General features: G+C 45.8%; 1 protein-coding gene across 2 annotated transcripts in view; it reads left to right on the plus strand.

Moving 5' to 3' along the window:
* Positions 1 to 26,995, plus strand: part of COL28A1 (collagen type XXVIII alpha 1 chain) — a 195,040-nt gene that overhangs the window by 146,116 nt on the left and 21,929 nt on the right. For both annotated transcript variants that reach the window (XM_008261700.4, XM_051852947.2), the window contains exons 28-30: positions 21,297 to 21,365; positions 21,948 to 22,028; positions 22,118 to 22,153. In XM_008261700.4, coding sequence (XP_008259922.3) covers positions 21,297 to 21,365; positions 21,948 to 22,028; positions 22,118 to 22,153 — 186 coding nt within the window. The remainder of the gene's footprint in view (positions 1 to 21,296; positions 21,366 to 21,947; positions 22,029 to 22,117; positions 22,154 to 26,995) is intronic.

The raw sequence follows: 26,995 nt of genomic DNA on the forward strand, positions 1-26,995 counted from the left end.
CAGGCCATAGCAGAGAGCTGGATCAGAAGTGGAGAAGCCAGGACTCGAACCAGCTCCCACATGGGATGCTGGCACAGCAGGCAGCGGCTTTACCCATTACGCTACAGTGCCAGCCCCAACAGGTTGACTCTTACTTATATATCAAGACTCATATATCAGATAGCACTTTTTGAAGAAACCACCCCTTATCTCCGTAAGCCTGTGTTCTGAGGATACACTGGGTAATCCCACTTCTCACACTATAAATTCTCGTTCTCTTGTCTAACCACCAGACCATGAGATAGTGGATATCTTATTTCCTATTGCATACCAAGCACCTAACATGAACCTGGTACTTAGTGGGTATCCAGTGAAGAAAAATTGAGTCTGATCTGTAGCTTCCCTTAACATTTTTTAGAAAGACTCATTTATTTAAAAGGAAGAGTTACAGAGAGGCAGAGAGAGAGAGAGGTCTTCCATCCACTGGGTTCACTCCCCAGATGGCCTCAATGGCCGGGGCTGAGCCCATCCGAAGCCAGGGGCCAGGAACTTCTGGGTTTCCTGTGTGGGCTCAGGGGCCCAAGGACTTGGGCCATCTTCTACTGCTTTCCCAGGCCATAGCAGAGAGCTGGAAGGGAAGTAGAGCAGCCAGGACTTGATTCGGCGCCCATATGGAATGCTAGCACTGCAGACGATGGTTTTACTTGCCTCACCATGGAGCCGGCCCCTTCCCTTAGCATTTTTAACCTTGCCGGTCTTCCAGAGCATTTATTTAACAAACATTAACAAGTATCTACCGTGTTCTAGGCACTAAGTGCTGGGGATAGAAGTGACTATGACAACAAAAGTGCCTATGCAGATTAGATCTGATGGAGTCTCCATTTGTGTTCTCTTATATCCATTAGGTTATAAAAGCTTAAAACAGGCAGTGAAAGAGAAGAGAATGAGGACATGTGGATTGAGTCTTGGCCCTTTACCTTACAAAGAGTAAGATGGCCTTGTTTAGTGTTTTGACTTGATATATTTTTTTTTTATCTTTTATTTAATGAATATAAATTTCCAAAGTACGACTCATGGGTTACAATGGCTTTCCCCCCCATACCGTCCCTCCCACCCACAACCCTCCCCTTTCCCACTCCCTCTCCCCTTCCATTCACATCAAGATTCATTTTCGATTATCTTAATATACAGAAGATCAGCTTAGTATACCTTAAGTAAGGATTTCAACAGTTTGTTCCCACACAGAAACATAAAGTGAAAAATAATAGATGATTTTTTTTTTAAATCATGATGAAATCAGATCAGACCTATTGTCATGTTTAATCCCAGTGAGAGTCAAGTTGGGAATTGATAATTTCTTTTTTTTTTTTTTTTTTTTTACAGAAGATCAGTTTAGTGTATATTAAGTAAAGATTTCAATCGTTTGCACCCCCATAGAAGCACAAAGTGAAATATACTGTTTGAGTACTCGTTATAGCATTAAGCCTCAGTGTACAGCACATTAAGGACAGAGATCCTACATGAGGAGTAAGTGCACAGTGACTCCTGTTGTTGACTTTACAAATTGACACTCCTGTTTATGGCATCAATAATCTCCCTATGCACCAGTCATGAGTTTCCAAGGCTATGGAAGCCCCTTGAGTTCTCCGACTCTTATCTTGTTTAGACAAGGTCATAGTCAAAGTGGAGGTTCTCTCCTCCCTTCAGAGAAAGGCACCTCCCTCTTTGAAGACCTGTTCTTTCCACTGGGATCTCACTCACAGAGATCTTTTTGCCAGAGTGCCTTGGCTTTCCATGCCTGAAATACTCTCATGGGCTTTTCAGCCAGATCCGAGTGCCTTTAGGGCTGATTCTGAGGCCAGAGTGCTATTTAGGACATCCGCCATTCTATGAGTCTGCTGAGTATCTCACTTCCCATGTTGGATCACTCTCCCCTTTATTTATTCTATCGGTTGGTGTTAGCAGACACTAGACTTGTTTATGTGCTCCCTTTGACTCTTAGTCCTTTCATTATGATCAATTGTGCTCTGGTTTCTCTTCAGATCTTATAAATCTTTCGCCTTTGACTTGATATTTAACATCCTGATAGAAGCAGTTGTGGTGTCTTCAGCTCATAGTGAGAACTAGAATTCGACACAGTCTGACTCTAAGCATCTGAACAGAGCAGTCTTCTTCCTATCCGAGGCATTTGCTATCTGCATCCTCCCATATGCTTATTGACAACGGATGGTGTTTATGATGAAAGTGTTCAGGAGAGGCTTAGAAGGTGAGGTTGGGAACTAGTAAGAATGAACCCTTGTGTCGCACTTTATAATAAGCCACTTCTTTCTGAGCCCTAGAGAACAGATATGTACCATTGACCACTTCTCATTGTGGGAAAGAACAATATTGCAACCAGCTTTATTAAGAGGAAGCCGAATGTTCTGTAGTTTAACCTTGCTATCTGATGATGAAATCATGAACTGGAACTAATTCTAATAATGTCAGCCAGTATGCAAAATAAACAGTTTCCCAGAATGATAGCAGCTGTACTGATAGTAGATTTTCAAGTATGAATTAAAGGAACAAGGACTCAGGCCAGCACCTTACCCATTGTGAGAATCGTTTTATCACCTGCTTTGGCTTATTTTGTCAAAAACACCTCCTTATTGGGCATATTCTTTGTTCTTCATCGCTTTGCATTGCTGGCCCTTGACATTCATTGCTGCAAGGTTAGGGCAGAAGCCCAGGTCATGGGTGGGAGAAATGTGGGGAGTTCTGCCTTAGAGATTTAAAATAAGAACCTACACCTGGAGGCAGATGCTGCTTGTGACACCCATATACCGTGTTGTAGTGCCTGCGACCAATTCCTAGCCTTGGTCTTGATTTCAGCTTCCTGCTAATGTGCACTCTGGGAGGCAGAAGTTATGGTTCCAATACTTGGGTCCTTGCCATGCACTCGAAAAGAACTAGATTGCATTCCTAGCTCCTGACTTTGACCTGGGCCACCCCAGGGGCCATTGTAGGCATCTGGGGAGAGAAACAGAGGATTGGAGCTCTTTCTGTCTCTGTCTCTCTGCCTGGCAAATAAAACAGTTAGAAAAATAAAAGTTACTTTAGAAAAGAATCTGCCTGGCATATTCAAGGAACATCACTATCAGTTTAACTGAAATGCGGTGAACCCTGGGAGACAGGAGAAGCTCTGGAAGGGCTTTGCATAGAGGAGTGACCCGACAGTACTCATGTGAGGGGACAAAGACAAAGAAGAGGTGAGATGGGAAGCTGTTGCCACAGTACAGGGGAGGGGTGCTGCAGGCTTAGCTGAAGGCGGTAGTGGAGGACTTGGTCAAGGGCGATTGGATTCTAGATTGGACAGGTGGCATAGCATAAGCCAAGGAGCCCAAGATGACTGAGATTTGGGGCCTGAGACACTAGAAGGGTGGAGCTGCCCTTTTCTGAGATGAGAGATGTTACAGGAAGAATGGGGATACAGAAGAGTAGGTGTAGAAAATTTTAAAAAATTAAATTTTGGTATATAAAGATAAACCTTCCAGTGGAGATATTAAGTAGATATTTGGGGTTAAAATTCTAGAGTTCAGGGGGAAAGATCTGTACAAGAGGTAAAAAATAGATGCAACAATATATAGATGCTCTTCAGGTTGGACTTGAACATGTAGAAGAGAGAGTGTAGATCGAGAAGGGAAGAGATCAAGGTCTGGGCCCCGTGCGCTCCAGTGTTTGGATTTTCTGTGATGAGGACCTAGCCAAGGAGGCTGAAAGGAGTGGGCAGTGGAGTGGGAAGGACCAAGGTGCAGTGGTGTTCTGGAGCCAGGAGAAGCAGCCTCTCAGGGAGGACTGGTTTCAGTGCAGCTGACTGGGTGAGAACTGAAGCAGGATGGTTAGGTCTCACAGCACTGAAGTCACTGGAGACCTTGACAAGAGGGAGAGCTGTGTACACCCTCCCCCTCTGCCACACACACACACACACACACACTCACACACACACACAGCCCAAGAGAAACAAATATGAAAATCTTAACAATGGATGAACCTGGGTAAAGGGAATAGAGGAAGTATTTGTGATATCCTTGCGTTTCCGCCTGTAATTTGAACTTAACTTTTTAGGAAGTTTACAAAAGAGATAAGAATGAGAAAGGAAGTGAAGACATTATACAGGCAGCACTTAGAACAGGGTGGGCAGTGGAGGGAGTGAGCTGTATGACTGAGGAAGATCATCGGGATGATGGCAGTTCATGGTATGCTGAAGGGCCATGGGAGCCATTTAGCGAGCAAAGAAAAATCTGTGATGCCAAGGGGGAGGGAGTTGCCAGTCGTGTCCTTGATCTTTCGAACTGGAAATGGTTTCTCTTCATCCCCTCCTACCCAGTACAGGTTGCTGGTCTGTTCTGTAACATTCTGAGGGGCACAAGGCCACCCAGGCTCTGCTTGTAGGTTCCTGGGAATGGACACCTCCTCCTTTTAGCGAATACTTTGCAGTGACCTTGTAACGAATTCAAGAAGCTTTGTGACTTCCTAAAATGAAAACACTGCATGCTGTATTAAATCTGATTTGCTCATAACCATGCAAAGGTCTGAATATCTCCATCTCTCCTTTGGCCCCACCCTATGGAAGCTATCGCTGTAGTTTGGTATGTGGTGGCTTCCTTACTGTCCATACACAAGTAACATAACAACCTTTCAAGTCATTTTAGACCTAGCCTTCCCAGCTTTCCTTTTTCACCCAGTTAATGTAGCACAGACACCCTTTCAATCAATACATAATTTGTAAGTATTATACTTTAAGACAGTCGGATGGTAGTATATTTTTTGCATGTTCCCTGCCTTAAATAACATTGAAGAGAATTTGCCGTATCACACTCTACTAATATTTCCATTTCATTGGGTTTTGAAAGGTTTATGCTGTACTTATAATTGGTAGATTTTTCTCCCTTAAATGGCTCTGCAATCTGCCTACTTGCAAAGTTTCCTGCTGCTGCTAAGCCTTTGATGCGGTTTTCTGCTTCACTTTGAGCACGAGTCTGAGCTTTCTAAACATTTGTGAACACAGTTACATTACGCATATATTTGTGTCTTTCACTATTAAACCTCCCATCAGGCATTCTCATGCTTTGTCCTGGAAGCAAGCAAGGCACAATAAAAACATGAGTTAACCCAGGGACTGTGACTTTGTGGGTCTTTTCGTAGCTCCCTCTGTTTCTTGGCCTCAGCTATGCTCCCTGCATGGGGGCCTCTGCGGTACAGTGAGGCCAACAACTTGATTGTCATCAAGTAGTTTTGAGGAAAATCTCAGAGTGGTCAGCTTTAGCCCCCAAACCCTGGTCTGGGTTGTCGGGAATAGTTCTCGTGTTAGGTGGAAGCAATGGAAAAGGAAAACAGGGCATACAAGTGGAAGAAGTTGAGGGCTGTCTACAGGAAGTGCTAACCACAGGACTTAATAAATGCTACCTCTTTAATCCTTGTAAAGTATCCAAAAATGGGACTGAGGCCAGAACGATTTTCTGGGAGGGCTGTTGCTGGTCCTCTCTGTGCTGTGCATTCCTGGTAGACAACAACCAGTTTATAGAGTGTTATCATATTTCAGTTGTTTTTTGCCAGGTGGTAAAACCGTAAGAGCAATACAGAGGCATTGTACCCTGTAAGTCACATCTCAAACCCAAGAATGTAAAAGCACCATGTTTCCATTGTGGCCTTTTGATGTCCCTGACAGTGGTGCCTCAAGGATTTCTGCATGAAACAGGCCAGATCTAAGTGCCCAGATGGCTGGGGGCCTGACCCGGAAGCTGAGTTGGCCTTGCAGACCCTCTGCATGCAGTGGGCTGGAGGTCCCGGGGTGAGGTGTGAGGGCAGCCCACCCTTCGGCCTGCTGTTTGGTGCATCACCCAGCAGCCTACTGATGGGGAGCAGCTAAGGAATACGGGCAGAGCTGGCTGACGTCACATTGGACCGTGTTTTGGGTATTTACATGATGAACCACGTGACACGTGAGCTGAACAGTTCCCCTCTTCCCATCATCATCAGGTGGTGATAAAGTAAACATCATTTTTTTACCAGCCTTCACACCTCAAAGAGTGACAGTTGAGACACTTCCGTCCTGACAGCTGGCGCTGCTACCTTCTGTTTGCCTATAAAGCTGCCTGCTGTATTCTCTGTTCATCATTAAGTATACACCAGACTCTCACCGTGCATTTACTGCTGGCATTTCTGAAGTTTATGGTTACTGGGGCTAGTTAACTCTTAATTCGAATCTTCCCTCTGGCTATGTGCTCACATACTCACAGCTTGTGGATTTGCATTATTTGAAATTTTTGAGTTTAGAGATTATGCATATTATTTGGCTTTTCTGTTATTTTTTAAGGTTTATTTTATTTATTTAAAAGACAGAGTTACAGAGAGAGGTAGAGACAGAGAGAGAGGTCTTCCATCCGCTGATTCACTCCCCCGATGGTCACAACGGCCTGAGCTGCGCTGATCCAAAGCCAGGAGTCAGGAGCTTCTTCCTGGTCTCCCATGTGGGTGCAGGGACCCAAGGACTGGGGACATCTTCCACTGCTATCCCAGGCCATAGCTGAGAGCTGGATCAGAAGAGGAGCAGCTGGGTCTCGAACCGGCGCCCATATGGGATGCCGGCGCTTCAGGCCAGGGCGTTAACCTGCTGCACCATAGTGCCGTCCCCTCTTTTCTTTTTCTTTATGGCCCCTATTCCAGGGGATTTGAATAAGTACTAGCTTTAGGAAGTAGTAGTAGTTAGTGGTTTGTGTGAGATAAGGTGCTGGAGTGGCCCGGGCCCCATCACTGGTTCCTAAACATGAATTGAGCCTTGGCATAGACATTAGGGGTATATAAGTGTCTAACAGAGGACCAGAAAGTATCAGTAAACTAGAAATATATCTATGTAAATTGGGGTTAAGAAGAGACCAAAGAGGCTGCAGAAACAGAGCCAGGTTTGTGAAGGACCTTCATGGCCAGACTAGAGTCCCTCCTGAATCCTGCCCGTCAGCAAGGTTGCCAATCTGCTCTCCCAGTGTCGCCTAGGGACGTGTTGGAAATACAGGGTCTGGGGCTCTGCCTCTAACCAGTGAAGCCAGAACTATGAGAGGACAGCCAGTAGTCCCTGTTTCAACAGGCTCTGATGAACAGTGTTCCGATGAGCATCCAAGTCTGAGAACCACTAACTGATGAAAAGCAATCCTGGGAGGGTTTGTTTGTTTTTAATTTTATTGAGATATGATTCACATACCATACAATTCACCCAGTAAAGAATCCATTTCAATAACTTTTAGCATTTTTCACAGAATTGCATACTGATCACTATAACCTAATTTTAGGACCTTTCCACTGGCCCTCAAAGGAACCCTGTGCCACTTGGTGGTCACTCTCTGTTCCCTTCCCACTCAACCCCTGACTTGGCAGCCACTCAGCTGTTTGTACTTTGTCTCGTTAGCTTCACCCACACTGGACATTTCTTAAAAGAATTATGCAATATGTGGTCTTTTGTGACTAGCCTCTTTTGTATAACAATATGATCAAGGGTCACCCATTGTAGTATTAGGATGTCATTCTTCTTTATGGCCAAATAATATTCCACTGTATGGGTATACCACATTTGTTTATCCATTATGCCCATGGATGAGCGTTGAGTTGTTTCTGCTTTATGACTATTACAAGTAGTGATGCTGAGAACTTGCGTGTGCCAGTGTGTGCATGGACAGATGTTTTCCTTTATTTTGGATATATATTCTCTGGCAGGGTTTTAAGGATAAGCATAGCCTGGTCAACTGAGCACTGGGTGTTTAACCACTTGGGACCATTCTTAACCTCAATCTCCTGCCTCCATACCCATCACGTGGCCATTGTACTCCATCAGCAACAGTTCCCTTTCCAGGCGGTGGTGTGGAGGGAGAGGTGGGCTGTGTAGTTGGAGAGCCTACCTTTGAGGATCTGTAGTGTAGATGGATGGAACTGAAGGAAAGACCTGGATTGAGAAACTCTGGTGACAAGTTAGTCCACAGGTGGTGGGGGTGTGCACAGGGCCAGTTTAGAAGAGTTAGGTGAGCTGATTCTGCACCCCTCCTCCCAGCGACTCCTGGCCTTCTTCCATGCATCTCGGAATATACAGCAGAGGCAAAGCCTTGTAGTAAATGGCCATCCCCTTGGTGTGAAATGTTGTCTTGCAGCATAGTTTTCTCCCTGGAAGGGAGCAGATCCCAGAAGAGCGTCGTTCTCTGGAGTCATTTCCCAGTAAAACCCTCAGCCACGCTGGACACTGCCCGCAGTCCCCTCGTCTTACTTGTGGTGATTTTCACTGTGCGGTACTTGAAACAGAGGCGAGCCAAATTCTCTCTCTCAACAGTCCACTGCAAAGCGCGCTCTGTTACGGTCTGATCTACAGTGGGTGGGGGGAGGCGGTAGATGATGTATCTGTGTGTGTTTCCTGTGGTTGCTGTAACAAATGACCACAAGTTCAGTCAGCTGGTTCAGAACAACTCGCATTTGTCCTCACAGTTCTGGAGCCGGAAAGTCTGCCGTGGACCCTGCAGATTCAGCAGGAAGGCGTTGGCAGGAAGTCCAGAGGCTCTCAGGGAGAACCCACTTCCTAGCCCCGCCTCTTCCAGGGTCTGGGGTCCCACTCCTTGTGTTCTTTCACTCGTGGTACCCTCCTCTATCTGCAGAGTTGAGGGTTTACGTCGTGTCTCTCTGACTCAGCTTCGCTCTGTTGCTGTCCTATGGCCCCTTCTCTTCTGCTGTGAATTCTCCCTCTGCTTCCATCTTAGAAGAGTCCTTGGGGTGGAGGTAGAGGTTTGGCACTCTGCATCCCACGCCAGAGAACCTGGGTGTGAGTCCTGCCTCCTCTTTCTATATCCAGCTCCCTGTTGATGGCACAACCTGGGAGGCAGCAGGTGATGGCTCAAGTACTTGGGTCCCTGCCACCCAGAGGGAGACCTGGATTGAGTTCACACTTCCTGGCTTTGGCTTGCCAGCCACAGCTGTTGTAGACATTGAGGAAGTGAACTAGTGAATGGGAGATTTCTCTGTCTTTCAAATAAAATTTAATAATACGTGAATACATGTTGGACCTACCAGATAATCCAGGATGCTCTCCTTATGTTGAGATTTTTCAGTTAATCATGCCTGCAAAGGCCCTGTCCATAGAAACTAACATTCAGGTGTTCTGGGTTAGGCCCTAGATGTCCTTGGGGGCCATTATTCAGTCCAGTCTAGCATTAAATCAGGACGAAGGGGACTTTACTGTTCTGATTGCCTCTGGACCCATGCTTGCCTCTTACTGGACTGGCATATGGTGAAGAGAAGAGTAGTTTGAAGACCATACAACACTTCATGGAATGTTTCCATGCAGCGAATATACAGGGTTTGAATGTTGTGCTAGAGGCCCCATTTCCTGCCGCTGTGGGAGGAGCAGTGCCTGCACGGGTCGATGATTTCTGCTGTCTTTGCTCCCTTGCAGCTCTACTGAAACAGACACGCAGCCAGCAGGATGCTTCCAGAGTGGGTCACGGTGGTTTTCTTACTGTTGCATTCAGCTGCCCTAGAGGCGAGTGTCATGGATGCTGTTAGGAAAGTGGCCTTGGAGTTCTCTGATTCCAGGATCAGAGAACGTGGTTGCAACACTTCCTTTGGTGGTCTCCCATAATCAATTCTCTGCTGGTACTTTTCATGGATAACTACACTTCTATCTTTTCCACACATCCCCAAAGTTTATCATGAAATTTGCCTTGTGCTAACCTCAGAGGCACCTAGGCCCTTAGAGGATTTGTGAGGCTAAGCAAGACAGAGTGTAGGATGCAGGGTCTCTAAGCAACTTCTGCCAGAAGATGGTCGGCGTCCGTGTGTGTTCTCCCAAGTGCTGTGTGCCATGCAGGCCTCTGACGTCGGTGCCTCTGGTGGCAGGTGGACAAGACGATGTGCCTCCACTTCAGGAGCAGACAGCAGGCTGTGAGCACCCAATGTGTTATGAGATGCATGCTACGAGACAGGTGCAGGTTGATGTGGAGAATATGGCTGGGATGAGGGTGGATCAGGAAAGGCTTCTTGGACAAAGAGGTGAGACCAGACACCAGAGAGTTGGTGATAAGCCCTCTAGGGTCTCTACCTAAAAGTCATTGACATGGACAAGATTACTAAGGTCAATACAAAGGAAAAGTAAGGGCCCTGACAGACAACTGTGTTAAGGGCTCAGGGAGCACCAAGAGAGGCATCTGAGAAATAAAAATTAAACCTACAAACCACAAGAAACCCAGGAGGAGAACCAAGAGACTGCATGGGCAGATAGCAGGCAAAGAGCTTTCCACAGGAGACGTCCTTGTTCCTAGCACAGTCACTGGCCCTAAAATCAACCCTTGTTGCCTGTGAGATAGTCATGAGTTTTGCCAGGGGCAGGAGGGCAGGACAGGTTACTGTGTGAAGTGAGTCCAGCTGATAAAGCGCCCTAAGGCATGGTACTTTTCGCACTTGAACCTCTCAAGGTATTTAAATGCAGGATTAAAATTGAGCAATCTTATTATCAGAAAGCAGGATGAAATTCTGTGAATTGGATAGAAAACTGGGAGCACAGGCTCATGTGAAGCAATCCAGTAGTCTAGTTAAGTGGCTTGACTGTTGTGATTGTACGTATTCATTTGCTCCTTGTTCAATCACTTTATTATCTGCTAGTAGTAATAAACAGGAAAAAGGGAAGCATAGGTTCAACATTTAAGAAAACTGTCTGGGGGCTGGCACTGTGGCCTAACCAGTAAAACTACCACCTGCAGCGCCAGCATCCCTTATGGTCACTGGTTTGAGTCCCGATGTCTCCCTCCACTTCCAATCCAGCTCCTTGCTAATATACTTGGGACAGCAGTGGAAGATGGCCCAAGAGCTTGGGCCCCTGCACCCATGTGGGAGACCTGGAAGAAGCTCCTGGCTCCTGGCTTTGGCCTGGCCCACACTGGGCTATTGCAGCCATTTGAGGAGTAAACCAGCAGATGGAAGATAGCTTGCTTGCTTGTGCGTGCTCTCTCTCTCTCTGCCTCTACTTCTCTGTAACTCTGACTTTCAACTACATAAATAAATCTTAAAAAAAATCAAAAAACAGAAAAATGGCTAGGGGAGAGGGAAACAGGAAATAGCATTTCCAAAATGAGAACGTTTGGATCTAACTCTTGTGAGCTCAGCTAGGTCAATTTGAGTATTTACAATTGCTGGATTCTTTCTGATGATGGTCAGTGGCCTCTGTCAGTGAGAGCTACCTGCTTCTCCTAGACAACCTTGCTTCAATTAAAACCAGTTTGAGACAGAATTCTACCATATGTTTAGCTGTCCATTAAGCAGACACGAAAGCATGTACCAAAAAAAAAAAAAGTACCGAAAGATCAAAGAGCCAATTCTACATTTTTTCAAGCACTTTAATGAGTGCTTTGCATAAAATGATCACTCTGAGGCAAATGCAGCAATATTCTCAGGACAAATTAACCTTTTAGTCAGCTCACAAGAAGGGATTCTGCGTTACGAGATGAGGGTAGGAGGCACCTGTTCGGCACGGAGTTGTAGAATTAGGGTGCTGTACTGAAAGTGTTTGGCTCATGGGCTCCTCAGATGCTTATGCCCCATTTGTACAAGCAGCGAGGTACCTGCACAATATTTTGAGCTACCATATGTCTTGAGTACCCTTCCTTTCACCAAAGATAAATTATTTTTTCTTTTCCTTCTGGAGAAAATCCAGCTAAGTGTAGTTGAAGTGCCTACCACATTTCTAGCCACCATATGTCTTAAGTACGACTTACTTGGTCAAAGAGAAATTATTGCTGCTTTTCCCTCTAGAGAAAGTACCCAGAGCCGTAGCTGGAGCACGTGGACTGCTGATTACGATACAGTCATGCTTTGCACAACAGTGGGGGTGTATTCTGAGAAATGTGTCATTAGGTAGTTTCATCACTGTGCAAACATCGTAGTGTACACTTATACAAACCTGGACGGAACGGAGCAGTCACTTGATGTGGGCTCTTGATGCAGTAAGAGTCATGGTAAACACAGAGTGTATGAGGTTCTTGCTGACAAAATACAGTGTATTGTTGAATAGTAAACACTTTTTAAATAAGTAGAATGAGTACACTCTAAAACAATGATAAAGAGTATAGTGTAGAAAGTACATAAAACCGTAATGTAGTTTATTATCATCATCTAGTATCATACATTGTACATAATTGTATATGCTGGCCGGCGCCGCGGCTCACTAGGCTAATCCTCCGCCTTGCGGCGCCGGCACACCGGGTTCTAGTCCCGGTCGGGGCGTCGGATTCTGTCCCGGTTGCCCCTCTTCCAGGCCAGCTCTCTGCTGTGGCCAGGGAGTGCAGTGGAGGATGGCCCAAGTGCTTGGTCCCCTGCACCCCATGGGAGACCAGGAGAAGCACCTGGCTCCTGGCTTCGGATTGGCACGATGCGCTGGCCGCAGTGCGCAAGCCGCGGCGGCCATTGGAGGGTGAACCAACAGCAAAAGGAAGACCTTTCTCTCTGTCTCTCTCTCTCTCACTGTCCACTCTGTCAAAAAAAAAAAAATTGCATATGCTCTACTTTTACATAACTGATAGCACAGTAGATATGTTTACGCCACTAATACCACAAACACACGAGAAATATGTTGTGTCATGACTTTCACATGGCTTCAGTGTCACTCAGTGATTGAAATTTTTCAACTCCATTGTAATCTTAATAGACCACTGTTGTAAATACAGTCCATGTTGACCAAAAAATCATATACAACACATGATTGCGTTTCAGCTGTTAACTCAGCACCCTTAGAGTGTAAATTAACTCGCATATACACATATTTGGGATATTTTCTAAGCAGAAGGATATGAAGGTAAATTGCAGGCAGTCTAACAATTGTGTTACCTTTTTTGCACAAAGAAAGCAAAAGTCACTGCGGGAGGCGGAATAATGGCTCCTGAAGATGGCCACATGTCCTCATACCCAACCTTGTGAGAATTACCTTGTGTGGCAGAAGGAATTCTGAGACGGAGAGCAGCTTGGATTATGTGGGTGGGCCCTAAGTATAGTGACAAGCAAGGGGGAGGCAGAAAGAGCCTGTCAAAGAGGCCGGGTGATGGTGAAAACATTCAGTGGAGTGGAGGGAGGTGGAGGAGAGCGAGAGCCCTTGGCAGCCACTAACAGCTGAAAGGTCGGGAAGCAGCCATTCTCCTCCCAGACTCCAGGGAACCCAGGCCTGTCAACACCTTGACTGTGACCCAGCAAGACTGATTTCAGACTTCCAAATTCCAGAACTGTAAGAGAATAAATTGGTGGTGTTTGTAGCCACTAAACCTAGAGTAATTTGTTACGGCAGCAACCAGATATGAATATGGCCATCAGTTTTCATGTCAGCAGTATCTTGGTCCTTGGTCAGCTCCTGGAAGTCTCCATGGAGGTTATTCTGCAAACCCTTGCTGTCCCTGGCTCACCATTCTCAGGTTTTGTTTTTGTTTTTGTTTTTGTTTTTGACAGGCAGAGTGGACAGTGAGAGAGACAGAGAGAAAGGTCTTCCTTTTTTCCCATTGGTTCACCCCCCCAAATGGCTGCCGCGGCCAGCGTACCGTGCTGTTCCTAAGCCAGGAGCCAGGTGCTTCTCCTGGTCTCCCATGTGGGTGCAGGGGACCAAGGACTCGGGCCATCCTCCACTGCACTCCTGGGCCACAGCAGAGAGCTGGACTGGAAGAGGAGAAACCGGGACAATCCGGCGCCCCAACCGGGACTAGAACCCGGGTGCCGGCACCACAGGCAGAGAATTAGCCTAGTGAGCTGCAGTGCCAGCCCGTTCTTGGGTTGTTAACAAAGGCCCTGCACTGAGGGCAACGGAGAGAGGAGAAAAGGAACACGTGGTTACAGGTTTCCAGGAACAGACCCCAGATCAGCCCAGAAATCTAGGAAGAGTAAATCCCCACCTCTCACTAGACACAAGGGGCTAGATCCCCATTGAAATGAAAATCAAACAGAAAGAAGCCATGTTTTTGTTCCATTAAGTCCTTTTAGGACAATATCTGGCCAGGTACCAGAGGAGCCAGCTGCACTCCAGCAAAAAGTCACCCGATAGCAAGTGACTTACTCATTGATTCTGCTCCTATACCAAAGGCAATGCTGTATTGAGCAAGCGTTAGGCTGCCTTAGTCCCCATTACAGAACATTAGCTCATCAAATGGGACATGAAGTTAAGCATTCAGTTCCACAAAGAAAAGGATTTTCAGAAGCTGGAAACTGTCGATTATCAAGTTGAAGAGCAGAAACCACTCAGCTTCTACTTCATACCAGGATAGTGCTGAAGAAAAGTTATGAGCCAGGACTGTGTTGGGAGGGACTGTCAGCTTTGGGCTTGGAAAGAGGAGTAGTGTTTAAAATTATGGTTGTGAAATGAATTATACTCCAAGTTGACATGCAAGAGTTAATTACAAAAGCCTTGGTTTTATCATTTACACACTTTAATGAGAACATTCACACACACAGACACAGTATATGGCAGCTGATAGGTGACTGCTTCAATCAGAACCTCAGGGAAATCAATGCCCAAGTGGTAGACGGTTGGGCCGATCCAGACGTCTGTCGATGTGGATGATTTTATGTACCTCCGAGAAAGTCCATTTTCATTCTCAAATGAACTAGCTGTGCCCACAATGCAGAAAATAATCCCTTTCAATACAAATGACTTCCTGGATTCCAGGCCAAATGCAGTGCAGGCAGGTCACCGAGTCCTCCTCACTGTACCCTGTGCCCACTAAGTCAACATCTTGGTACAATACTGGCTCCTTTATTCAAGCTGGCACCGGGCCTTCTCTCTTCACTCTCGAAATGACGACTCCCTTGGCTCCTGATTAGCAATACCGTAATCCCCATCAGAAAGGACGGGAGACAAACAGGAAGAGAAGCAGAGGAAAAAAAGACATCAAGAGGTTTTGGGGGCCCCTACAAATTGATGGTTAAAGGTTTAAACTATTAATATGGTTGTACAATTGCATCCTAGCAAAGAAAATTCTAGACCTTGGTTGAACATCTCTCACCAGAGCTTCTACACCAAGTGCTGCAGACCCTGGAATGTTTCAGTTAACTTACAGCTGAAGGGGAGCCAGGGGATTCATTTGTTTTCCATCTGCAATGAGGTCTTTGCGGTTTCTCACACAGGACTGCAAATCTCCTTGGAGGAGAAACGCAAGCTTGTATTTGAGCTGGGAAACCTGGCCATTGACACCTTCTATGATGACTGACTTTAAGCCACCCTCCCCCTTTTTAAAATAAGAAATGGAAAACAAGAAAGCAACTCTACAGTAAAATGGAAAAGTTATAGGCATGAAACATGATATGGCCAAATGTGCTCGCTAAATTGAGCCTGGATTTGGGCTAAAATCACATTCAAGTACCATAGCTGGCTCTTGTCCCCCCTTACCTTCCAGTAGGTGAGTGCTGAAATCCTAGAGTATCTCATTTCTTTTTCCCTTTGATAGAGGACCTCCTGGTACCCTCTGGTCAATGTGAAGTCAGCATCTCTTCTTAGAAATCAGTAACTGAGTTATAAATAATTACTCCCTGTTACTACCTGTGAGAGGATGAAGGGAGCTTGGGAGATGTGAATCCTAACGAGAATGGTAGCAGGAGAGGGCCGGTCCTGCTGTGTGCCCTGGGCTCTCACTTCTGTGCTAGCATTTATATTAACTCTATAGAGGCAATAGTCACAGGCTGGTTGTCCATAACCAGCGTCAAGCTTAGGAACTGGCTGTGGCCAAGTGAGCCCATGCTGCTGGTGGTTGAAAAGATTAGGCTGGATTTGGCTTGGATACAAGGGCTGGGTAATGCCACAGTTTCTGGTACCGGTGGATGTTTCTGGAATGTAAGCAGCAAAGTTGTCTCTGTAGGCAGAAATCCACACTTGGGACTTTGCTTTAGGTTTTTGGAGAGTCTATCAACACCCTTCAGCTGCCATGGTGTTGATACACGACATCTTTTGCAACCAGTTAGGGTATTCATTCATTCACTCATTCATTTTATAAATTATTTTCATTTTAACTTTCATTCTGAAATAACTTCAAAATTCCAGAGTTGTAAAGATAGTTTGAAACACTCCCATACATCTTGTACCCAGATGCCTTAAATGTTACATTACCACATTTGCTTTAGCAAACTGTGTGTGTGCATGTGTGTGTGTGTGTACACATGCATGTTATTTTCCTCAAACACTTCAGAGTCGGTTGTAGCCATGGTACTCCTTTACCTCTAAATTCTTTAGGATTTTTGCAACAAACATCAAATTCTCTTACATAACACAGAACAATGATACACATCAGAAAATTATCATTGACATACTATTTAATCTGTAAGTATAGAACTTTGTCAAATGTCACCAAGTGTTCTTTTAGTTATTTTTCATTTATTAAAGAATGTTTCTCACTCTTTAGTAAATAGCTTCTACACAGTTCACCCTTTTTTCAGGTACAGTTCTCTGAGTTCCAGCAACCCCCTAGGTGACCCCCTACTATTCTGGGCTGGGCATGATTTCCTGACCCTCCCCAAGCAGTCGTGGGTCTCCCAAGGTCTGGGCCCAGGATTCCCTCCTTGCCCCTAGTGGCCATGGGTCATCATCTGGTCCCAAAGATGGCTGGGTTTGCTGCTCTTCCTCCAGCAGCCTAAAGTTGTTCCAGTGGGGCTGCATGCCTTTCCTGGGGGGTCATGGTCTGAATGTTTCCACCCAAAATTCCTTTGTTGAAATTCAACTCCCCACGGAGATGGCATTGGGAAGTGGGCCCTCTTGGAGGGCGCCTCTGCCATCAGGAACAGGAAGGTGGTCCTTTCAGAAGAGGCCCAGAGAGCTCCCCCACCTCTTGTGCCCTGTGAGGATGCAGCAAAAGGCGCCACCTGTGAACCAGGAACCGCGCCCTCACCAGACACCGCTCCTGCCACTGCCTTGGTCTTGGGCCCCTTGGGGAATAGCTTGCCGTTCTTTAGGAACTGTTCGTCTGCGGCAGCCCGAACAGTCAGACACACAGGGATTGCTGCTTCCAGGCCTACAGCACAGCGAAGTGTTTCCAGACGCTTGCTGGCTCCCAAACCCGCAGGGCTCCTGTCTTCTCACACTAGGCCACACTTGGCTTTGAGCAACTGGTTGAAAATTTCAGCTGAATTCCTCTTACCTGCTTACGGGACGGCTGGCGTCTCCACTAGGCAAGCAAGTGCCCACGTCCTGCGTCTCCTGACAGAATCCTGTGTCTCCACAGAGGCTGCCCTGAACCACGCTGTGTGATGCAGTCACACAGGCCGTGATCTTACAGATCAGTTAGCGTTTTCCCGTTGTTGTCTTAGGGATGAGAGTAGCATTTTTTCTACTTTTCTGCTCTCAGTAGAAGCTAGATGTTCATTTTACATTTTTGATCATCTGTGAATTTGATACTTTTTTCCTAATGCAATTTACTGAGAAAACACTTGGGGAAAAAAATCCTGTTGTTTCCTGACATACCAGTGATGCGAAAAAAAAAAAAAAATCAACAAAAACCATACCTCCACATCGATGAAAGCTTTCAGGTGGCTGTTCGTTGTTGTTGGAAATTTCTCTTCCAGAGAACAAATCCTCATCGGGAAAATGAAAGCCATCACATTTTCGGAGGACAGGTCTAAGACTAGAATATAATGATACAGTGATTAAGAAGCTGGGTTTGGAATTGGGGTTTAATTATGCCTTCCATTAGACAGGTTCTCTCTTGCAGCTGCTTCTGACACATACTGAAATAATCATTCATCATTTTCCTGGGACATCTAACGAAAGCAGTCTGATTGGCTAGCAGTTGCCTCTGTCAAGCTGAGGCACGGATTTGCCTGCTTGCTTGTGAAAAGCTATATAGTCTACCCTGAAAGTTATGAGGACCTGCAAGTATTTGAAGGGAAGCTGGTAATTAAAAAGAAAATATGTTTATTACAGGGAAGTGCAGCTTCCTGGAATAGCTACAGTGTGCTATTATATTGAAAATGCTTAATATTATGAAGTAACACAAAATAAATTCCTGAACATGGAACGATCCCAACATGATAATTGGCTGCTCTGAGGTGTTGCCCCCAGGGCATGGCAATAAAGCCACAGTAGCTTTTAACCTTGTTGGGAAATTGTATCGTTTCTTTTTTTAAAAATTTATTTATTCGAAAGAGTTACACAGAGGAGAGGCAGAGAGAGAGAGAGAGAGAGAGAGGTCTTCCATTTGATGGTTCACTCCCCAGATGGCCGCCAACGGCTGGAGCTGCACCGATCCAAAGCCAGGAGCCCCACGAGGGTGCAGGAGCCCAAGGACTTGGGCTATCTACTGCTTTCCCAGGCCACAGCAGAGAACTGAATTGGGAGAGGAGCAGCCAGTACTAGAACCAGCGCCCATATGGGATGCTGGTGCTTCAGGCCAGGGCATTAACCTGCTGAGCCACAGCGGCGGCCCCCGAAATTGTATCATTTCTTCAAGACAGCCATTTACTCACAAACATTGAAGGGATTTCCTCTGTATTTGCTGCTGCGAGAATGTGAAATGTTGTAAAGGAAATTATTCTGAATAATTATCAGCAGGCTATGGGCTCTTTCTTGTCCCACTTTGCCAAAATACAGAATTCCCAGCAGCGAGTCCCCCATTGTACCAAAGTCCTAGCTCCTTTGTCTGCCTCTGGGGGTCAGGGTAAAGCCACTGTAGATTTCTTTTCCATCTTCCCCATGAACACAAACCTCAGTGTCCCAGACACTTGGCCAGGTGCCTTCCTTGACCCCTAGCTTCAGGTACTAAGGGTCTGAAGCATCTCCCTGACAACCCAAAGCTCCTGTCTGTCAGGTACCTCGTTGAATGAAGATGTCCTTATTCGCCTCCACAAAAAGCCTGTGTCCTTACACCAGTGTCCTTCACTGACACACCTCTGGGTAGAGGGTAACTTTCTTATGCTATTTGGGTGTGTTTTCTTTTAAATTAGAACAGAGGATGGGAGAATCTCAAGCAGCCATCTCCCAAGGTACTTGGTCCTACTGTGTGGGCTGGCCTCCTTGTCCGCACCAGGCTGGACATTTTAACCTTCCTAATCTCGGTGAGGCTACAGATCCACTTTTCCCAGAGCAGGTTTTCCATGAGAGGAACGAAGGGATTGGTCTGTGGGTCTACACGTTCCCATCAGTTCCTCCTCATAGCACCTGTATAGGTGTGCGCAATTTGCAAACACAACAGATTTTTCTCCTTTCTGCTGCTTAAACATTGTGCCTGGCATCCAAGTATTGGTTTAATATTTTGGACAGATTTAACTGGACAAAATCCTGTCCAAGTTTCTGGAACTCCCAGTGCCACCAGGTTTCCTTTTAGGAAAAAATATTCTCTATTGACTATAAACTGAAAAAGGAAGACCAAAAATCCCGGTGTGTCCCCTCCAACTGAGTGAGTAACCAGGATCCTCTTCTTCTACAGGATCAGTATCTGTGGGTGGGGCCAGGCCATTGTCCTTAGCATGACAAGGACACCCTCCCCGTGGGGGGCCCATGGTGTTATGGTGTGGGGTTTAGCTAAAGAGATACCAAGGAGAAAACACATTGTATGGCCATTGTATGGAAGCTGTTGTAAGTCCTCTGGTGTTGAGGAGGCGAGATTGACATCCCATACTTGTGATCCATCTGGAAACACAACCTGGCAGAAGATAAAAGGAACCTTAGAGTTCAGCCAAGCCGCTCTGTGGAGAGAAGTTCAGAGTTGGGTTCATGAAGAATTGATCATTTCAGTTCAACTTTAAAGAAACTTTACTTGTATTCATTTTGTTTTGTACTCTTCTATATATATATATATATATATATTTTACAGGCAGAGTGGACAGTGAGAGAGAGAGACAGAGAGAAAGGTCTTCCTTTTGCCGTTGGTTCACCCTCCAATGGCTGCCGCGGCCGGTGCATCACGCTGATCCAATGGCAGGAGCCAGGTGCTTCTCCTGGTCTCCCATGGGGTGCAGGGCCCAAGGACTTGGGCCATCCTCCACTGCACTCCCTGGCCACAGCAGAGAGCTGGCCTGGAAGAGGGGCAACCGGGACAGAATCCGGCGCCCCGACCGGGACTAGAACCCGGTGTGCTGGCGCCACAAGGCGGAGGATTAGCCTAGTGAGCCGCGGCGCCGGCCCTGTATTTGTTTTGATATCAAAGGTCCTTCCTAGGGATTATACAAGTCTGCGAAAATATCTATAAAAGGGTATTCGCTGAGGCATTCTTTATCTTCACTTTTTCTTAAAGATTTGTGTATTTATTTGAAAGTCAGAGGTACACATAGAGAGAGAGGCAGAGAGAAAGAGAGGTCTTCCATCCACTGGTTCACTTCCCAAATGGCCGCAACTGCCAGAGCTGTGCCGATCTGAAGCCAGGAGCCAGGAGCCTCCTTTAGGTCTTCTCACGTGGATGCAGGGGTTCGAGGACCTGGGCCATCTTCTACAGCCTTCCCAGGCCATAGAGAGCTGGATTGAAAGTGGAGCAGCCAGGACTTGAACAGGTGCCCATATGGGATGCCGGCACTTCAGGCCAGGGCCAGGGCATTAACCCACTATGCCGCAGCGCCAGCCTCTATCTTCAATTTTTATGGGGTACGGTGATATTTTGATGCAGCACACACTGTGTAATGTCTAAGCATTTCCTCATACATTCAACATTTCTTTATGGTGAAAACATTAGAAAACCCATCTTCTAGTTTTTTAAATAGGGTAATATACAGTACATTAACGTTACTCTATGGTGAAATAGAAACCCAAAGCATCTAACTCCTGTCTGACTCTAACTCAGTCCCCACCCACCAAGCTTTACCCATCCTCCCTACCCTCCTTCCCCCTTGTGCCACTGGTAACCACCATTACACTTCTAACTTCTGGAAGACCACCTGTTTAAAGACACTGCACACGAATGAGATCATGTGTGACTTCCCTGTGTGTGCTTGTGTTATTGTACCTAATGGCCTGTAGTTCCATCTGTGAAGTATCATTTTTAATAAAGAAATATTGGGAATAACCTAACTGTCCCTCAATAGAATATTATTTGTGTACTAGTTGATGCATTCACAGCTTGATATCAGCCAGGGTAGGAGTGCTTAGACCACTGAACCAGGCAAATATTGTAAGTCGAGGCCATCATTCCTCACCTGGATTTGGGGGTTCAACATTTGATAGTCATTGAGTACGTTTTGCGATATGTGTGTCTCAGAACACACAGAATGCTATAATAGAGTTGAATCTACAATTATGTTTCTGACCCAGAAAACATTCTGACTTGTCTTTGAGAAGTAAACAGAACATCCTTTTCTTGTGTCTTTTGTAGGGAGAACAGGGACCTCAAGGCCTTCCAGGGCCAAAAGGCACAATGGGCCTTGGTCTCCCAGGCCAGAAGGTAAGTATTCTAGGATTGTAGAGACATGCTTAGGTTTAAGATCTTATAGCTTAATCCCAGGGAGTTCTCGTCTCTGTGTGCGTGCACGCATGTGCATTGGTGTGTGTGTGTGTGTGTGTGTGTAATGCTTCTCCTTACAACTCTCACAGGGAAGAAAATCCCATTGAAATTGAAGACATATTTTATATCTACACACAATTTCACTTTATAAATTCTCCTTTTCTGCATTGTTAAAAGCTGGATAATGAAGGAATACATCATTACCACATACCGTGTAGGCGATACCAGCTAGCTCAGGCGTCTGGTAAATTATGTAGTAGTTCAATTTCCTGAAGGCAATGAGCTGATCAGAAGGTATCTCAGGTCTCCTGACTTTGGGATTTCTGGTTCATCCTGGTTTAGATTATGGGACCTCAGGGCATGAAAATAACCTGTCCTCCATTTTCTACATATGATGTATTTTCATCAACAAGAACTGCATGTCTTCAAGAGATTCCAGTTGCCAATTAGCCAAATTGTAGAGGTTTTATTAGTTGGCTTTAATGAACACTTTCTGAACTTGCCTTCTTACATGTTTTACAGGGAGAGCATGGAGAACAGGGCGACGTGGGAAGGAAAGGTGACAAAGGGGAGGTGGGAGAGCCCGGATCTCCAGGAAGGCAGGCAAGGAGCGATGTTCAAAGTCCCACCATGATTTTGTATTCTAACTGCTTCAAGCTTGTACTGACTGTTACTCTTCTCCTGATCCATAGGGGTTACAAGGACCCAAAGGAGACCTGGGACTGACAGTGAGTATCTCACATAGAGGGTCATTGAGGGTTTTGTGCTTGCAAAATTATTACATTCGTGTTTTGACTTTAGAATTCTGAATATTTTGGATGCAGTTTCTGTTTAAATGATAGCAACTGCTACCCTCCCAGCACTGACGCATGAGGTCATTGAATCTGAATGCGAAAGGAGGAGTGACAGCAGCAGCCTCGTGTGGCCTCGTGGTGGATGCACGTGACCACGCCCCTCTGAGCACTGTAGAAATGACCACGCTGCTATTCTTGATAACAAGGACTTAGGCTGCTTAAAAGGAGCCAAAGGACTTTATTTAATGTGTTCCTTCTCACTTTGACCGAGGGCTCTTTCTCCCTGAACTAGTTCCTTCAGGTGGTGTTCTAAGGAGAATAGCGGTCACAAAATCGGGATTGTGTTGAGGGGACAATGGAACCTTTTCCTTTTTTGGCTTCTTCATGGTTCATGATCCAGAGATACTCATCTTATGCACATTCCGGAAAAGTCAGGTGTGTGCTGCTAGGAGCTCAGGAGGTAAAGGCAAGAGCAGACTCAACCTGTGATGAAGAGATCTGCGTGTGTGTTGATGACCTGCCTTCCTTCCCTCTTTGTTCCCCACCACAAATGAGACCCCACAGTTGCCTTCAGCGGGTGAGGCAGGGAGGCTTGCAGCAATTCCTTCCCTAAAGTAGCAGGGGAAAGTATAAGCATGTGGCCCCTGGAATATTCCCTGTAGGTGTACACCTGCCCTAGTGTTCCAGCCTGGGGAGTGGGACTCTTTTCCTTCAACCATTCACTTGTTTATTTAGTCATTAGTGCACCAACGTTTGTTGGGGTTGGGCTCAGAGACTGACACTAGGGAGATAGTAGAGAATAAGAGACAACTTCCCAGGATTCGAGGAACTCACAGTTTAATGGAGAAAAGACACAGAAGATGTTGACTTCATCGTGGGATAAATGCTGTGATAGCAGAAATGGTTATAGGTGTTCAAGGCAGAAAAATCGATGTATGATGATGTTTGGGTCAAGAGAGTTTCTATTCTTGAACAGAAACTTTTTAGCCAAGATGAAGAGGCTGTACAGATGGAGACACTATTTTGACAAATGGAGACACTATTTTGTTGACCTTGGCTTTCTAGAGTATAGAAGAAGGGACTAGCATGAAGGGAAGAACAAGGGACAGGAGAATTTGCATCAGCTGAGAATCTAGTTTGTGGTGGGTACCCTGCTGGCCCCCTTCCCATCAATACCACGGCTACCCAGTACTGCAAGTGCTTGGGGGACCCTGCTTTCTAAAGCTGCACTTTGGACTCCCAGTCCTTCTCCTGTTGCAGTCCTTCCTCTGGGCAAGGAGTCCCCAGAGCCTAGGGTGTCACCACCCTGGGCATGTGCCCCTCCAAGTCACGCTTTAGATATCCAGGATTTCAGAATTCCTGGCCCAAATGACCCCAGATTTGGAGAACTGATGAACTTGTCCTGGATGCATGGGCTCATCTAGGAGGTAGCCAAAGGGTGATGTTTCAGGAGATACTGCTGGAGCGTGGAACTGAGGACTGTGTTAATCAATGTTGGCCAGTGCTCCGTGAAGCTCAGGGAGTGTTAGGGATAGGGCACAAAAAGAATGGGGCAGGATGATAGACACAGTCTTCTGTTGCCTAAGATCCCACATGTAATCAATGTGACAGCTCCGTTGGCTCCACAGCATTATCTCCTTCAAATGAAAACATGCCAAGTCAGACAGAAATATGGAACAGTATGCCCCAAGCTAGTAAGTAGCAGAGTCCTTCTGGCTAGCATGGGACTTACATTAAAGTTGATGCCAAGTCCAGGCTGTCGCCCTGTGAAAGCTGTTCTTGGAATGCCTCTTTTGGCTGATCAAACGAATCCCCAGGTGCCTATCAATCTCAGGTTCATTCCAGACTATGAACTTTTTTTTTTTTTTTTTTTGACAGGCAGAGTGGACAGTGAGAGAGAGAGAAAGACAGAGAGAAAGGTCTTCCTTTTGCTGTTGGTTCACCCTCCAATGGCCACCGTGGCCGGCGCTCTGCGGCCGGCACACCGCGCTGATCCGAAGGCAGGAGCCAGGTGCTTCTCCTAGTCTCCCATGGGATGCAGGGCCCAAGCACTTGGGCCATCCTCCACTGCACTCCCTGGCCACAGCAGAGAGCTGGCCTGGAAGAGGGGCAACCAGGATAGAATCCGGTGCCCCGACCGGGACTAGAACCCGGTGTGCGGGCGCCTCTAGGCGGAGGATTAGCCTATTGAGCCGCGGCGTATGAGCTTTTCTTCAGAGAGGCAAATACACTGGGAGAGTTAGATGCTTTCCTAATTCATGCCAAATGACTTCAAGAGACCCAGATTCCGTACCTGTCCTTTCTCTGTTAGCAGTTGCCGCTGTCAACGCTCAGTTTTCTCTTCTCTGTCTTCAAACCAGGAGGAAGGAGAGCCAGTAAAAGCAAGGTGGGGGTGGGGAGTGTGAGGTTTATAAAGATTAGTTAAATAGCATCATGAAATCATACGATGATTAAAAAGTATCATTTCATATATAAAAATGGAAAGAATATATTTATCAAAAGAGTTGGGGAAGAGTGGCCGGCACACTGGCTAACACAGGCCGAAAAGCCCAGCTCCGCATAATCTCCTTTGCAGTCCCTGCTTGCACAGTCAACTGTAAGTTTCTAAAATCTGCTTCCAGCATATACCACGCCCTAAAACACCAGATCATGTGTGTTATCACCCACGAGACATCTGCGGCTGGACGTCCTACAGGGGCTGCAAACTGCCCGGCCCAAGCCAGGCCCCGTCATCTTCATGAGCCTGCCCCTATCACACGCCTCCTTATTTCAGAGCAGTCATCTATCTCTTCTTAATGTTTGACAAATTATACTTATTTGAAAAACAGGGAAGTTGGAAGAGAAGGAGGAGGAGGAGGAAAAAGAGCGAGAGAGCGAGCGAGCGAGAGAGGTAGTGAGATCAATCTTCCATTCACTGATTGACTCCCCAGACGCCTACAATAGCTGGGGCTGAGTCAGGCCAAAAGCAGGAGCCAGGAACTTGATCTGTGTCTCCCACATGGGCGGCAGGAGCCCATGTCCTTGAGTGATCAGCTGCTGCCTCCCAGGGTGCGCATTAACAGGAAGGTAGATCAGAAGTGGAGCTGGAACACACACCCAGGGACTCTGATGTGGGATATGGGTCTTGCAGGATGCGCATTAGCAGGAAGGTGGATCAGAAGTGGAGCTGGGATGCACACCAGGGACTCTGATGTGGGATGTGGGTCTCCCAAGCAGCATCTTCACTGCACCAGGCATCACCCCATAAGCTGCTTCCTCTTGGACTCCTCTCTCCCTCATCCTTCCTTCCAGTTACTCACCAGCTCCCTTCACTCTCCCTCTGCAACGTCCCCTCTACTCGGCCACTCTACCACTACCACCACAGTTTTCTGGTCTCGTTTTCTTCTCCAGAACTATTTAGAAACCTTAACCCTCCCAGTTAGCTGCCTTGATTATTTCTGCTAAATAAAGCTACCAGCACTCTTCTCTGGTGTACCCTCTGTCCAGGACCAACTTCATACCAAGGCCTTTTAGATTCCTTCTCTCGTCTCCATTTCTTATTTGTTTTTTTTTCTGAGTCATAAATTTACTCAAATACTGTACAGCAGTGTGTGTTGTGTGAATGCTGTTCCCCTTGGCTGGAACGCTCTTCCTCTCCTCTCCCCTGTCCTCTGCTGCCTGCCCTGATGCTGAGAGAATCCACCTCTGTGGACCACAGTCCCACTGCATCCTCCCACCCCTGGGATTTCCAGCAGATCAGCACATTTCCTTGGCTCTGCCAAGCTCTTCCAAGTTGTTGTCTACTTCCTACTACTACTTTGTGAATCCTTTGATTAATTTTTCAGCATTGGTGCCAAGTTTAAATGGAAAGACTGAATTATTCCAGTCACTTAAAAGAATGTGAGGAAAAGATTGATATATGTGACTACTTAAAGCATTTTAAACCTCTTTATACAATAAAAACATGTTGAAAAGAAAGAAAATCCATTGTCAATGTATATACCTTGCTCTTACGAATCAACAAGAGGCAAACATTCCATTAGGAAGCATAGACAAAGGGCATGAAAAGAGTATACAATAATAGACAATACAACTTGGAAATCAGCACATGGAACAAAAGTTAGCCTCAAAATGGAATAAATACAATTTAAAACAATGAGATAGTTTGTTCTGCCAAGTGGCAAAGATTATATAATAACTAGTATTATATATCTAAAATAAAACAAGTTTTCTTAGATACTGCTGTTGGAGGTTTCTGTTCCTACGACTCTCTGAAGTCTAGTTTGGTAATGGGCTTTAAAGAGCTTTAAAGTGGTCATGCATTTGACTTTGGTGATATAGTTTCCAGACTACTTAATGTGAGAAAGTAATTACGATCTAAGTGAAAAGCTAGTCATAAAGCTTGTAATATATCTCCAAGTACAAAATGTTAAACAGAAATACATAGATATTTCTACATGCAGTTAATATAAATGTACAAATACATATACTCTTTCTATACATGTTCTAGTTTTAGATTTATTAAAGGTCTCTCTAAATTTGGAAACAAATGATAAGGCCTAAAAAACAGATAGGCGTTGAATTCTCATTTTACATAATTCTATTAATGTAATTCAGCATCATATTGGGAATTCTTCTTAAATAGCAACTTGGAGTCATTTGGCTATATTCAGCTTATAATAAAAGTATTAAATTATATTGAAATGTCCTAGGGAGTCCCCATATACACTACCAGTAAACCATGTCAACAGCTATGTCGCCTCTACTCCAGTTCTGTCATTGCTCTTAAAACTTTTT

Source organism: Oryctolagus cuniculus, chromosome 16, assembly GCF_964237555.1.
Source record: "Oryctolagus cuniculus chromosome 16, mOryCun1.1, whole genome shotgun sequence".
NCBI classification, from domain to species: Eukaryota; Metazoa; Chordata; class Mammalia; order Lagomorpha; family Leporidae; genus Oryctolagus; species Oryctolagus cuniculus.